General features: G+C 37.9%; 1 protein-coding gene across 2 annotated transcripts; it reads left to right on the forward strand.

Annotated features, from left to right (window-relative positions):
• The first annotated feature begins 64 nt into the window (after positions 1–64).
• On the forward strand, positions 65–13,795 carry TGDS (TDP-glucose 4,6-dehydratase). Of its 2 annotated transcripts, none has more exons than XM_088051038.1 (12): positions 65–225; positions 1,919–1,985; positions 2,368–2,436; positions 4,115–4,205; positions 5,120–5,262; positions 6,727–6,825; positions 7,686–7,745; positions 9,323–9,366; positions 9,646–9,811; positions 10,381–10,439; positions 12,318–12,415; positions 12,754–13,795. In XM_088051038.1, the coding sequence occupies exons 1-12, from the start codon at positions 122–124 to the stop codon at positions 12,852–12,854; spliced, it is 1,101 nt and encodes a 366-aa protein (XP_087907164.1). In that variant the 5' UTR covers positions 65–121; the 3' UTR covers positions 12,855–13,795. The 2 variants fall into 2 exon arrangements, with proteins under 2 accessions (XP_087907164.1, XP_005516855.2); XM_005516798.3 differs by having other exon boundaries at positions 134–466.
• The last annotated feature ends 236 nt before the right edge of the window (positions 13,796–14,031 follow it).

Consider the following 14,031-nt stretch of genomic DNA (forward strand, 5'->3'; position numbering starts at 1 on the left):
CAGGAGAGGCGAGACAGCCAATGAGAGAGCGCGCCCGCCCTTGGGGGTGTGACAGAGCGCCAGGCCCGGCCCCTGCGGCAACGTGTCCCGTTGCCGGGTACGGCCGTAAATTGGCAGATCCATGGTCGTAAAAGAGACGGCCATCAGTTGCCGCTGGATGCGGAGGCGAAGCGTTGGCCCTTTTCACACGCCGCGCCCGTCCCGCTGCCTGTGGCCTCTGAGACGGTGACAGCTCCGCTCTTGGGGCCGCGCGGGGAGCGAGGAAGGCGGTCTTTCAATGGGCCTCTGACAGGCCCTGCGACTCTGCTCGTGAAACCCACGAGCCCATGCCGCGCACGCGCAGCCGTGGGGGAAAGGGAGTGAGGGGCCGTTGCCGTAAAGCGCGGACGATGTCGGGGCGGGCGGGCCCCGCGGCGCCGCCGGGGTTTGAGAAGCGGGTTCTGGTGACGGGCGGCGCCGGCTTTATGTGAGTGAGCCCCGCGGGTCCGGAGCGGACCGGCGGCCTCCTCTCCAGGGCTGTGGGGGAGACGTGGCGGGTGGGGGTCCCGCGGTGCCGCCTCCCTTGTGCCCGTCCCGGGCCGGTTCCTTGGTGCCGCTGGCTCGGGCCACGCTCACTCAGGGGCTGCTGGTGACTCGTCCCTGTCGTGGGTTGTGAGGTGGTAAGTGCTGGGGAGCGAGCTGCGAGGCTGCCCCGGCCGTCCTTCGCCTGCGGCGAGAATGTGAAGGAGGGACCGCCCGGCGCTGGCGGTGGGAATCTGTACTCGGGCTCAGCCGGGACGGGGCTGCCCGGAGGAGGGCAGCGGAGCTGGTGAAGGGCTGGGAGCACAAGCCTTATGAAGAGCGGCTGAAGGAGCTGGGGTTGTTTTGCCTGGGCCTTCAGGCGAAACCTTATCGCTCTCTTCAACTTCCGGAAAGAGGGGTGTAGCCAGGTGGGGTTCAGCCTCGTCTCCCAGGCAGCAAATGGCTGGACGAGAGGACACAGGCTAAGCTGCGCCTGCGGAGGTTCAGGGTGGATATTAAAAAGATTTTATTTACATAAAAGATGATTCGATATTGGACTGGGCTGCCCAGGGGGGTCATGAGTCACTGTCCCTGCAGGTGTTCAGAAAACGACTGGACATGGCGCTTAGTGCCATGGTCTAGTTAACGAGGTTGTGTTTAGTCTTTAGTTGGACTCGATGATCTGAGGTCTTTTCCAGCCTAATGGATTCTTTGGGTTGAAGGTGGCAGGGCTTCGAGCCAGCTGCTATTTCTCATATCAACCCCCAGTGCTGTGGGCTCAGTTTGCGTCAGAGAAAGGGCTGGTCCATCTTAAGCTTAAGCGCCTCAGGGTGCTTGGAGTCAGAAACTGTGAGAGGGTTAAATTTCTGTGTGTGAATAACCCCTGAAGTAACCTGAACTTTCAGAATGAGCTTCATATACGCAAGACCGTGCCAAAGAGGCAGTGCCACCTGGTTGTCGCTTTCAGCTAGCAGCAGTGTCAGGGACTTGAGTGAAGGGAGTCACTGTCGTGGGTTAGGAGTGTTGACTGTTCATAGATTAGGTATCAGAGTCTCCCCGACATCTCATATGTAAGCTGTAGAGAGTAAAAGTATTTTAGAATGCCAGTTGACTATAACATATAACAGGGTTTTTTAATGTGACTGTGGGCAGTGTTGATTTCTTTTGTTATAGGATGAACTTTTATTATTTTAGTTTCTTAACCATATGCAATTATATATAGAAAATACTAGGATAACATATAGACTATATATCAGAAAAATTATGATTTTCAATTTGTCTTCCATCTGTCTTGAATATATCCCCTTCTTCCCCCAAAGACTTTTGAAAATGGTGGATTTATTTGGAATTTGTCATCTCTTTATTACCTTAAAGCCAAGTATATAATTGTAAAGTATGTTTTTCTTCTATTCTGCAGTGCTTCACATGTAGTCGTCTCTCTTGTGAAAAACTATCCAAACTATCTGATTATAAATCTGGATAAGGTAATAGCTTGTTTTCTTTCTTGATATGGATAACTGTTCTAAGTGATTTTTAATGCAACCTATAACACGTTGAAATTTATGTGGCTTGTTGTTAGTTACTAATTTTTGCTTGGTTTTCCATTTGTTCCTGTAAAGAAAAAAGTCAACTGGTGTTCAGAAAAAGAACAAAGCTTTTCAAGCTCTAAACATCTGTTTAAGAATTTTTGCAGTTAGGGTATCTGTTGGAGATTTGTGCTTTTAAAGCTTCACATCTGCTTACGAAGTAGTATTTTTTGAAGTAAGTTTTTACTTTTTCCTCAGACTTTCCAGTGGTTAGGTTTGGTTTGAGTTTTCCTTTTTGCTTCCATGAAGCCCACTTACTGATGTTGTGTTGTGTCTTTAGCTCGACTACTGTGCAAGCTTGAAGAATCTTGAAACTGTCTCTGGGAAGGAAAACTACAAGTTTATCCAGGTGATAAAGCCTTCTCTTCCACAAAACATGACATTTTATGGATTTTTGCTGTACTACTTACTCAGCTTTGTCTTCAGAGAGGAGATGGATTTTGATTTATTGCTTAGATTAATATTTTGACTTGCTGGGCTTGTATGCTGAGGTTCCTCCTGTCTGCAAAAGGTTGATGCTCATCTCTCTGTCTTGGGGTCTGCCCAGGGTTGCAGGACATCTGAGAAATGCACCTCAAACACACCTTTGTCAGAGGTAGTAGATGTAAATTTGCTTTTTTTCTTAGATTCAGGCAAGGCTGCAAGCTGAACTTACCTTGACCTCTTCATGATCTCCATGGCTGTTTATGTTTTTGTGAACCACCCCTTTATTTCAGTAAGGGATTATCTCTGAGCTAGGGGGATAAAAATTTCATGAGAGGAAGGGGTCAGCCTGTATGCAGATGTGCACATGTGTGCAGTTTCAGCATGACCAAAGTGGCTTTTTGGTTACCTTCCTAAGGTCTTTGATTGTTTCCAGTGTGTAATATGAAATGTATGAATACAGTATAAAACCCTTGTGACTTGGGTAGATATTAACATTTAATTGCTGGGGAGAGCTTTGAGTTCTACAAGATATCCTTTAAACAGTCAGATCTCTATGTGAAGCAGTGGAACAGCAACTAGGAATGATGTGGATATACTGCTTTTGAACAAGGGTAGAAATATCTTGTCACAAAACTTACATAAGTAGAAATAATGCCAACTTTTTGTTGTGGGTTTGGGCTTTTTTTTGTGGTTTGGGGTGTGTGTTTGGGTTGTTTGTTTATTTCTGCTTTTTGGTTTTTAGGGACAGTTGATCACAGCTTAACATCCAGCTGGTATGCAAGCAAGCAGTTTTCACTGGCAGGAGAAAATGTGCTGGAAAAGACAGTCTCTGATGTGCAGCCCTTATGATTTAGAACTGTAGCATTGGTACTGACCTTAGGAGACAGCAAGAATGATATACTCTGTAGTGGTACTGTAGAAAGGAAGTTTGTTTTGGGAATTAGAGCAGTAAGTTTAGAAAATTTGACTCAGGGGCTGTATGAAAGATATGTTTTAATCACAATTTCTGTTGTTCAGCATAGAGGTACTAAACTTCCAGTTTAAAATTTGAATTTCAGTTAAAAAAAAATTCAGTAACTAGCCATTTAGTTCAAAATAATGTCTCTTTTAAAAAAAATATGTAAATTAAAAAATAAGTCACTGGAATAAATAGCAAGCAGCAAAACCCTTGCAAGACATAAACTAATCCCCTTTAGTGGGAATCTGCTTCTCCTTTTGCAGTACCACTAGATGTCCCTGCCTGCTTGCCAGACTGGGAACTCTTCTTTGCTCTGAGAACTTTGCATTTCAGCCTCACTATTGGAGCTCCGCGCTGTACTTTTATTGTGTGCATTTTTGGACACATCACTGTTTGTAATGTTAATAGTAACAAATTCTGAAATAAGTTTCATTGAAGTTTTATAAAAAATGGGTGAATTTTTATGTATGGTCTTATTTTAGACATGGCATTGATAAATGGCCCAGAACTCAGTTGATCATGCTGTTTGTATCCTGTGTTCCCTTCGTACCTTTATAATGGTTTCTTACGTGACACTTGGTATAAAGGGAAGCTGACTATTTTCTATCAAAAATAATTTGCTTTTTTTTTTTTTCCTCTTTAGGGAGATATTTGTGAACCTGATTTTATAAAGCAACTCTTTGAAACTGAGAAAATAGATATAGTTCTTCATTTTGCAGCCCAAACACATGTAGGTGAGCATTGCTGCATGTTTTGGTATTGTTTTCTGTGCTATACCTACTTGAAATATATGCCAGTATACTTTTTGTCTTTTCCTTCCATATAAACCAAGGATCCAATTTGTCTCTACAAATCACATGGCTGAGTGTCTGGTGGTCTTTTTAACTCTGAGGGATTCACAACCTTGATTTAAAAAGCACTTCATCTAACTTGTTTTGTTTTCATTGCACATAAATGGTAATGTTCCTTTTTGTCTGCATTACATTTTTAAATTCTGTCTAGACTCACATGTAGCTGATAGTGTACTGAGGGAGTCATAAAGACAGTGGAGAGGGGCTTTGTACATAGTCTGAAGTTTTTACTTAATTGGCTTCAATGTCACATGAAAAAACAGTGTGAAAGCTGAAGGATTAGGCTTAAGTCCCATTGGAATCTTATCTCCATGCTAAGAAGAGAGAATGAATTATAAAGTGCCTATTTCAGATGGCTGCTTTTCAGTATCACTCTTAGTAAGAACAATCCCCACCATACTCCATCCATCACGAGAAGAAATCCTCAAAGAATACTCCAGGAAAATACTTTTGAAAATTGTCATGTTTGATAGGCACAAAGTCATTAGGTCAGGAGAACAGTTGTAAGAATCAAAGCAGGTGCTAATGAGTTAATAGTCATGGGTCCATATTACTGCAACTGTCTTTGAATGTATTTACTGTATTTAGCCAGTGCTGTTTTAGATTATAAAGTCCATAACCAACAAGATTTTTCTCAAGATTACAGCCTCTTGTTGAGAACAAGGATTTTGAAGGTGCCTACATTTAATAAGGACCTTGCTATCTGCTAGGTCTATATTGCAGCCTCCAAGTGGAACCTATAGCCCTGTCTTGCCTAAATTTAGTCAGAATAGTCTGGTTTTTTTTTTTTTATGTAGATCTTTCATTTTGGCATGCGCTGGAATTCACCTATGTGAATGTTTACGGCACCAATGTGCTGGTTGCTGCTGCACATGAAGCCAATGTGGAGAAGTTTGTCTATGTTAGTACAGATGAAGTATATGGAGGTAGCACTGATGAGGTGAGTATGAAAATGCATGAGGATTTTTCTAGTTTACTTGCTTTTTGTAATGAAAACAAAGTTGAGTCTAACTTTCCTTGGCCTCTGTAAATGTTTGATTTTAAGTAAGCACTGGTTGCTTTTAGAAAGCTGAGTATCAAAATTGTCTTGATTTTTTTTTTTTTCATAGCTTGTTTTATGTTGAATGTTTATTGTCTAAAGCAGTGAGATTTGGGTCATTAATGGTGTCACTACTCCTCAGAGATAGTGTGAAAGCAATGAATTATACAGGTTTTGTCCTGGAGCATTCATGAGACTTCAGTAATATGCACAGCTTGACAGGCAGAGAACTGCTTAATATTCTAGGTAAAATACTAACAGAACTGTAGGTAGTGACAATTCAAACAGGAAACAATTCCTGTATTACTGTAATAAATATTCAGATGTTTCATGTTGTTGTATGCAGATATTTAATTTTTGAGAATTTATACCTGACCTTAATTCACGAAATGTAATTTAGCTCAGTAAAAAGGCAAATTACGCATGTTCATCTTTTTAAAGGCATAAATACAGTTAAGGGGCCTTTTGCCATAGTCCCTGGAAATATGAATGTCCTTCAGGAGAGTTGTGTACTTTCTTATTATCACACTGTCTTTATCAGTTCCTTCAACACTATTTGCATCTGTAGGCTTTTATGATACCCAAGGATGATTTTTTCTTGTGTGTAGACCTGTGGCTTGGATGATACCTTCAAGTGAATTTTTTTCTGTCTTTGGGCCTTGAAAAGAGAACTTTAATCTGTTTTTAATTTTCTTTGTGAATCACACTAGAAGTTCTTACAGAGTTTTTTTTAGGGGAGGAAGGCCATTTCAGAAGCAAAGGTTGGACAAGAAGAGCAAATGTTTTAACCATGTTAAGGTGATTGTTACCAATCACACCTTGTGTAGTATCCCTCTTCCTTCTGTTTTTTTTCTTCCTTCAAGTGAGAAGTAGATTCAAGTATCAGGATAGCCTGGAAGATACCTGCTCTGGAACTGATCAGAATTGTTGAAGCCTTGCTTTGGGAGCTTTTGGGTTGCAATTCTACATTTTTTACAGAAATAAAGTTACAGAAAAATTTAAGAAAAGACCTCTTTTATTTAAGACTGAAAGGTGAATTTGCTAGTGGTGGCCCAATTGCTCTCTGAGGCAATATGAACCTGAAAAATACTAAGCCTCCCTGTAGCAACAGTGATTATTTAATAAGATAAAAATCTAAGGACTTGCTGCTGTGAGGTAACTCTGTGACAAGTATAAAAATATTACTGCTAGTAATCTGGCTGCCTCCTATATTCAATAAAAAGGCTTTTTTTATGGCCTTCTGTTGTAAGGGGACTTTGTCAAACTGATGAGCTTGGATATTTAGGGATCTTTATTTCTTTCGTAACTTTAAGGCTTATCTGGGCAAAAGAAATTGAGTAATGCAAAATTTTCTTTTCATTTTAGGAATTTGATGAATCCTCACCAAAACGTCCAACAAATCCCTATGCCTCCTCTAAAGCAGCTGCAGAGTGTTTTGTTCAGTCTTACTGGGAAAGGTACCAAGTAAGTCCATGGAAGCCTCAAAAACTCTGAAGCTTGTAATTAAGCGTCTGTATTATGTGCATAAGAGAATAAAAGAAAATTAAATACTAGTCCATACAGTGCCACCTCTTTCCTTATTGTTAGTCTTGTAGTTTGGATGTGTTAGAGAATCTCCACCAATAAATTATGAAGATATACTGCAAGACAGTGGGGACAGGTTAGATGATTTTAATTTTTGTTTTTTAAATTTAAATTGTAATATCTAAAAATGTGCTTTGATAAAATGATCAAAGAGAACATTAGGAATTTAAAAACCAATGCTAAGCTTGCAGGAAATAAAGAAGTATTACACAGAAGTAAAACATGCATAATTCAAATTGTATTAAGACTAGGCTTATAGTTAAAGTGAAAAAGAAAAAAAGAAAAAGTCTGCTAGTCAGATTTGTTTAAGCAAACATACATATTTAATAATTTGGACACTTCAGACTTCTGGTTTTGATATATGATTTTTTTTTTCTATAAAGTGAACAAGAATAGGACGTTAATGACCTGTGAAACACGTTGGAATAAGTAGGAGCAAGCCTGTCTTCAGTCAACCAGATACACATATGCAATGTCCTGTGGTGGTTCCAGAGCAAGAGAGATTTCAAATATTTGTCACTTGTGCTCCTAACAGGCTGAGAATGCTTGAGGCCCTTGCCTGCTTGACAGAAATATAGAGAGCTCAATTCAGTAATGTTTGTAAGGGGTTTGTTAGAGCTTGCAAATTTTTGAGTAAGCACTGTGCATGTGTCGGTTTGTTTATTGATCAGCAGGAAGCTACAGGTTTTTACTGATATTTGCTTTCTTATGTAATCACATGTGTGTTTGATGCTCTCCAGTTTCCAGTTGTCATCACACGGAGCAGTAATGTTTATGGACCACATCAGTATCCAGAAAAAGTAAGTTAAATTGTGCTTTACTCTGAGCTTCAGTGTACCAGAATTCAGGGTTGCAGTGATGTTACTTTTTTCTCTTGTGCGTGGGATGACTTTTGAAAAAAGCACTCTTGCAATTAGTATGTGATTATATATTTTGAGCTTACACTAACATGTCTTACCCTGAACACATATTTTTTGATTGTTGATAAAACTTCAATCAGAGACTTGTATTTTAAATGAATTTTATGACAGCAACTTTGTTTTGTAGTTTTTCTATTTTTCAAATGATATTTTGACTGAGTTCCCCCACAAATTACATCAACTCACATCATGTTCTGTAATTGTGAGTGTTTAATAACTCAGGGAAACATTTCAAAAGGTCAACTGAGAATACAGTGTCTGGTATAGAAAGGCGTGTTCCAGCCTGTACAGAATATAAGATGGAGCTATAGCATTCATATATAAGTTGAGAGGTAGTGTAAAATGACTTGTCTTTGCATGTGTTCATACAGATCTTGCAGGGTAACTGCTTAAAAGGGTTGTTTGTTTGAAGGAGTTGCCTTTTTAAGTCAGTACCAGAATCTGCTTTGTTAGTGAATGGAAATACACTGGTGAAATGAAAGTGATAATCACATCTACTCTTTGGAGTTTGGAACTGGTGGGCAATGTAGCTATATTTTACAGTTTTATGGAGTTTTTTTTTTTTAATTGAAATTGCTTTTCACCTTTTTTTTTCCCCCAAATAAATTTATTTTCACCTACATTATTGCAGGTGGATAAGCAATGGCTTTTAGAGTACATTTCTCATTGATCTGTGTATTGCCACAGGTTGCATGATTGTTGGAAGTATATTTCAGGGATGTATTTGCTTGCTTTTAACTTACATATATTCTTCTTCACATACCATATTTTAGTTACTGCTAAAAACTCAGCACTAGGCTACATGAATCTTTAGTTTTATCTAGTATTATGCTCGTGTGTTTAGAGTAGGACGTTAAATTTAAGTAATTTGAGTAGTCTTCTAATGGCTTCAGTTTAAGGACTTCAGTAGTGGGGGCAACTGTTCTGAAGTGTCTGGGGCATGAATGGATCTAAGCTTTTAGATGAACATGATGTAAATCTTTGGGTAGCTAGCACACTGTCACTTTATCTGTGTTATCTTAAAATTCTCTGTTGATTCTCTTCCAAATTTAACTATTTTAACAACTGTTTGGTTCTAGATTTACTCATGTTTACTGCATGTTTAAACCTTGTTCTGAACTGTTGGCAATAATTATTTCTAGTTGGACTCTGATGCAATGCTGTGTGCAAAAGTAATGGAAACTTCTTTAATTTTTGTAAAAATGTTACACTTGTAACAGCCAGAAAGATAAGGTTTTCAATACAACAATAGAGGCATCTGCTCTTACAAACCAAAATCCTTGCTGTTTCTAGGCTTGATACATTCTTTCATTAGATTTAATAAAACTTAGAAATATTTAAAGGATATTATTAAAATACTTAATGCTACATAACTGTTGAAGTTCCTCATTCTCTGTAGAGTAACAGCTTCTAAAATTGTGGAGTAATTCTTTTTCTGTTGTTTTTCAATTCCTTAGGTTATTCCAAAGTTTATATCTTTGTTGCAACAGAATAGAAAATGGTAGGTAACACGCATTTTTTCGGTAGTATTTGTCCTATAAAACTGTAATTGCATTTATAAATATTTGCTCATTTATGAAATGATAATTATATAATTAAGTTCTGAATCACCTATTTTAATAACAGGATTTCCTTAAAGTAAAGGATTGTTTGCATGTCAGCTATTTAAGGTACCTTCAGGCAACCATCTAACAGCAAAACTGCTTAAAACACAGTCCAGTAAATTGAATGTGTCTATTTGAGGGTTAACAACATTTTTTCATCTTTTTCTTGTATTAAGCTGTATTCATGGTTCTGGACTTCAGAGAAGGAATTTCCTTTATGCAACTGATGTGGTAGAAGCATTCCTTACTGTCCTGAAAGAGGGGAAACCAGGTGAAATTTATAACATTGGAACTAACTTTGAGATGTCCATTGCCCAGCTTGCTAAGGAGCTAATCCATTTAGTGAGTAAACAGTTGTAATGCTTTTCTTTAATGGTTTTCATTGCACATATGAATAATTCCACAGACCTTCTGTAGCTCTGAAAGTGCTTAGACTTGTGTTGGGTGTTGGAAGATCCTTGCAGCAGAATGATGTGCTGCCCTTTCTGCGGCAGCTGGACTGTGTAAGTTTCCAGTATGGGCTGTGTTGGGCTGCTACATCAGTTACCCTGACTGGGATATATCCTGACTATGACTGGCATCATGATTAATTACCATTTTTTTTCACGCTAACTGCTTTAGTTTTAGTCTGAGAATATGGAACTGTTAAAATCTAACAGGTTGATTATGGATGTTCTGGCAGTGTTCTGGATGAAGGAGACAGATTTGAGTTGTTCTAGATAATTTTGATAATTTCAGTAGTTTGAAGACTCATTATACAAAAGACCATTTCTGTTTGTGGTTTTTATTTTTTGTTTGGTGGCATTTTTTTCTTAACAAACTTCAATCTTGTTTAAAACCCCCTATTTTTTAAATACATGTTTAGACAGCCCAAGATGTATGGGAATGATACTTGTTTTTTTTCTTGGCAGATAAAGAAGACGAGTTCAGAGTCTGAAATGGAGCACTGGATGGATTATGTTAAAGACAGGTGAGGAATGTGGAGGACATGCAGGATGTGCTGCACATGCAAGATAGTTTTGTCCTGAAGGTTTTCTGAGACTCTTAATCAAATAGTTTTTTGTGGAAGTGTTTCTGCTCTAAAGGAACGCTTTTGGGGGAGTAAGAGCTGTTTTGCTTCCTTTTTTTTTTTTGCCAGTGGATTTGACATCTGTGATGAAGGTTCTGTATAGAAAACAGGATTTTCCTTTATTATTTGGATCTGTAGGTCAGAATTAATGTCTTGAAGGAGAACATGAAATGCTAATCTCTGTCTTCAAACTTTCTTCATACTGCTCATTACTGAAGTCTTCTCTGGGATGAGGACAGGTTTTACAGAGCAACTAAATCTTTTCTTCATGGTAGTTTGGACAGTGTATTCAGCATCGCTGAAAGAGATGAGTCCCATCTTCTCTCACTTAGCTTTAGTATTTTGGTCTTAATGTGACTAATTCAGACTTAGATGTACTTTGTAGGAAGACCTAGTATCCACAGGCAGAAATATGTGCCTATGGAGTGTAGTTAACTTTAGATTTCTGTCTTAAACTGAAGCTGCTATCTCAAAAGTAGATGTAAAGCTCTAAGGTACCAAAGGTAGGGCAGTGGTAAAAATGGGTAGCTTTTATATATATGCTTTTTCTGTGTGTTTCTGTCCTTAGTTTCAGGCTTGGTTTGGCTCTGTTCTTTTATATCCATTTCTTTTCTACAGCAACAATAAGTCTCTGCTTACTTTAGATATCACTCTCTCCAGAGTGATTAAAAATGATGTGTCTGCTGATAGCAGTTAAATATTATGGCCTTTAGAATTCTCACTTTCTGTTCACATTTGGATTGTTATCATGGCAACTGAAGTGTCTTTAAAAATGTACTAACTTTTGTTTTTAAAAGGAAATGGTCTTCAGAATCCTATCTGAGTGTATCACAGGACTTTCAACAAATTGCCTTTGGCTCACATGATGTGAATGTTTAGGAGTTCTCAGTGTAGTTCTGTTTGAGATATTTCTTCATGTGTATTGGGCCCTGTCTGCTCATGTTTAAACATAAATGGGCTTGGGAAGACTAACCACATAGGAATACGGGTTTAAGGGAGTGTTGAGGTCTTACTGTTAATATATCTAATTTATGACTATTTAATTCTATAATGAGTGACTTAAAGGTCATGGGGTTTACTTGCTACAGAAAAATTAGTTCTGCTTCTGCTCAAGATTAGCATGTTATAGTAACAGTGATAAATACTTGGTTTGTACTTGCACATGTACCTTGACTATTCAATATGCCAGTGCCAGTAGAGCAGGAATGTTAGACTAGGCTGCCTATGTGCCAGACTGCAGAAGTGAAAATTTCTGCCATGCTTAAATATAAAATGTATCTTCCTGAGTTGAATCTTGCAGCTTGGGATTCTACATATTCAGTATTACTAAGTTCATGTCGGTAATGAGCCACTGTAATGATGCTGCTTTGGTAGTCTGTGTGTTTTAAATCTGAAGTATGTCTAAATTTGTGGGTTTCCACGATGAAAAATGTAAATGCTAATATTAGAAAACTGGCTCTACGTTGCAAATGCACTGATTTGCACAAATACGTTGGCAGTGGTTTGAGTTTTGTGTTCATTTTTGTGCCAGTAAAATACTAATTAATATTTATTCTAGTTAATTTCAAGTAGTTGACTGTGCAAACTGAATTGTGTTGTTGTAGCTGCACTCAGCTGCCACGTTTTTTTTGAAGGTACTGTAACCTGTTCATGTTGATGGGAATTTTCAAAATTGAAGCATATCTAATGTTCCTTCAAAGACAGTGTGAGGTATTGCATCTCTAAGTAATGAAGTAGTGTAATCAGATTGTTTTCCGTGTGCGTTTTGTACTTCATCAGGCCTACAAATGATCTCCGGTATCCAATGAATTCAGAAAAAATGCACAACTTAGGATGGAGACCTAAAGTGCCTTGGAAAGAAGGAATAACGAAAACAAGTAAGTCTGATGACTTACACTGATTTAGGAGTGATGGGAGGAGGGAGAGGGGGAAATGGGTATATATGAAGAGATTGAATGTAACACTTGAATTTTACATAATATTGGCTGCTTTCTAAATAATGAATTTACATTATACAGAATAAAAGAATATAATTTTTTAGTGCTATAATAAGACTTGCACAAAGAACTTAAGAACTTGTTTAAACTAGATTTTTGTAATATTATAGGTTAAAATCTTCCATAAGCAGCACACTGTTAGTCTTATACTTGTGGAATATTTGGATTTCCCTGTTATCTCTGGTCAGCCTGACTCATCAACATTCTTTCCATATTAGTTGAATGGTACAGAGAAAATTTCCACAACTGGAAAAACTCGGAGAAAGCTTTGGAGCCCTTTCCTGTAACAGACCCGTTCGCCCAGCTCAGTGGTCCATAGTGTGGAACAGAACCTGAAGGAGTTTTTTCTACCTCATATGGTCTTTTCTTCAAAGCCTGCAATCAAGTGGCCACATTAGACTTTTAATGTGTTCAAGATACATGAACCATGATGAGTAAAGAAACACAGTATGGCACAACTTTGGAATGGTTTCAGCACTTTATAACTTGAACCTCTTAGTTTCAGCTTTCAGTGCAATACTCTCATCTCACTAGGTATTGATTTAAAAAAACCTGTACAGATTGAAGAATATTTATAATGTTATAAATTAGTGTACTGAAGTAAAATCTGCCTTATTAAGAATAATTAACTGTGATTGCAGCTTTTGGGACTTGGAGTTAAATTTGTTTTTGTTTTGGAATTATTCATCTGTATTAGTTTGTTTTTACAGTGTAATATATATAGTTTTTTGTCACTTCAAAGAGTTGGGTTTTATTTTTAATCAAGGGGAGAAATTGCATATTTTGAGTCTATAAATTGATTGACAAAAGTTGAATACAACACCTGTATTATTCTGTCCATTTCTCTGTTGGTTCACTATTAGCTTTTGTAGATGACTGATTAAACTTACCTACTCTGTAACTTTAAAAGCCCCTTTTTAAGGGGAACAAGGGGGTAAATATATCAAGAAGTAGCAGGTGTTCTTGTTGATATTTCCAGAAGCATTTCCTTAAACTTTCTCCTGTTTTTACTGTGTTACTGTCTGTTACATGTTAATTCCCTTTTCTGAGCTATAATTGTAACAAACTTGAAATACTGGAGCACAGTTAACATTCCAATGACATTATTTCCTGTGATACGAAGGCTACTTATGGAGAAAAATTTTTAAAACTCTTCTTTTTCTGTGAATTGTGGGTTGGCAGACCTTAATGCAGTGTTTCATCATTTTTTCTGTAAAAAATATTTTGAAGATAAAACAATATTTGAGTTTTAATACAAAATTTGGAAAAAACTCTTTAATTCTAGAAATATGTCAATGACTTTTGTTCAAAGTTTATTTAGTAATAAATATTACGGTATAACTGGTTTCTCTTAATTAAGAAAAACATGCTGAAAAAGTAGATGGTGGGTTTTTCTAAAGAAATATTTCTTACCTCTTCCACTAACCTGAAAAAATACCTTCACTTTTTTGTCTTTGAGGTGATATGGCAAACATAAAAAGGGACCACTCTTCTTG

The sequence above is a fragment of the Pseudopodoces humilis genome, chromosome 2 (genome assembly GCF_049639895.1).
Source record: "Pseudopodoces humilis isolate 2021_Gansu_Grassland_sample_001 chromosome 2, ASM4963989v1, whole genome shotgun sequence".
In the NCBI taxonomy this organism is placed as follows: domain Eukaryota; kingdom Metazoa; phylum Chordata; class Aves; order Passeriformes; family Paridae; genus Pseudopodoces; species Pseudopodoces humilis.

Bases quoted from the DNA above. Each gene is read 5' to 3' on its own strand.
- TGDS (XM_005516798.3), top strand. From the start codon at position 327: ATGCCGCGCACGCGCAGCCGTGGGGGAAAGGGAGTGAGGGGCCGTTGC. The intron at 467-1,918 runs GTGAGTGAGCCC...TCTATTCTGCAG, and splicing joins ACGGGCGGCGCCGGCTTTAT to TGCTTCACATGTAGTCGTCT. The intron at 1,986-2,367 runs GTAATAGCTTGT...TTGTGTCTTTAG, and splicing joins TGATTATAAATCTGGATAAG to CTCGACTACTGTGCAAGCTT.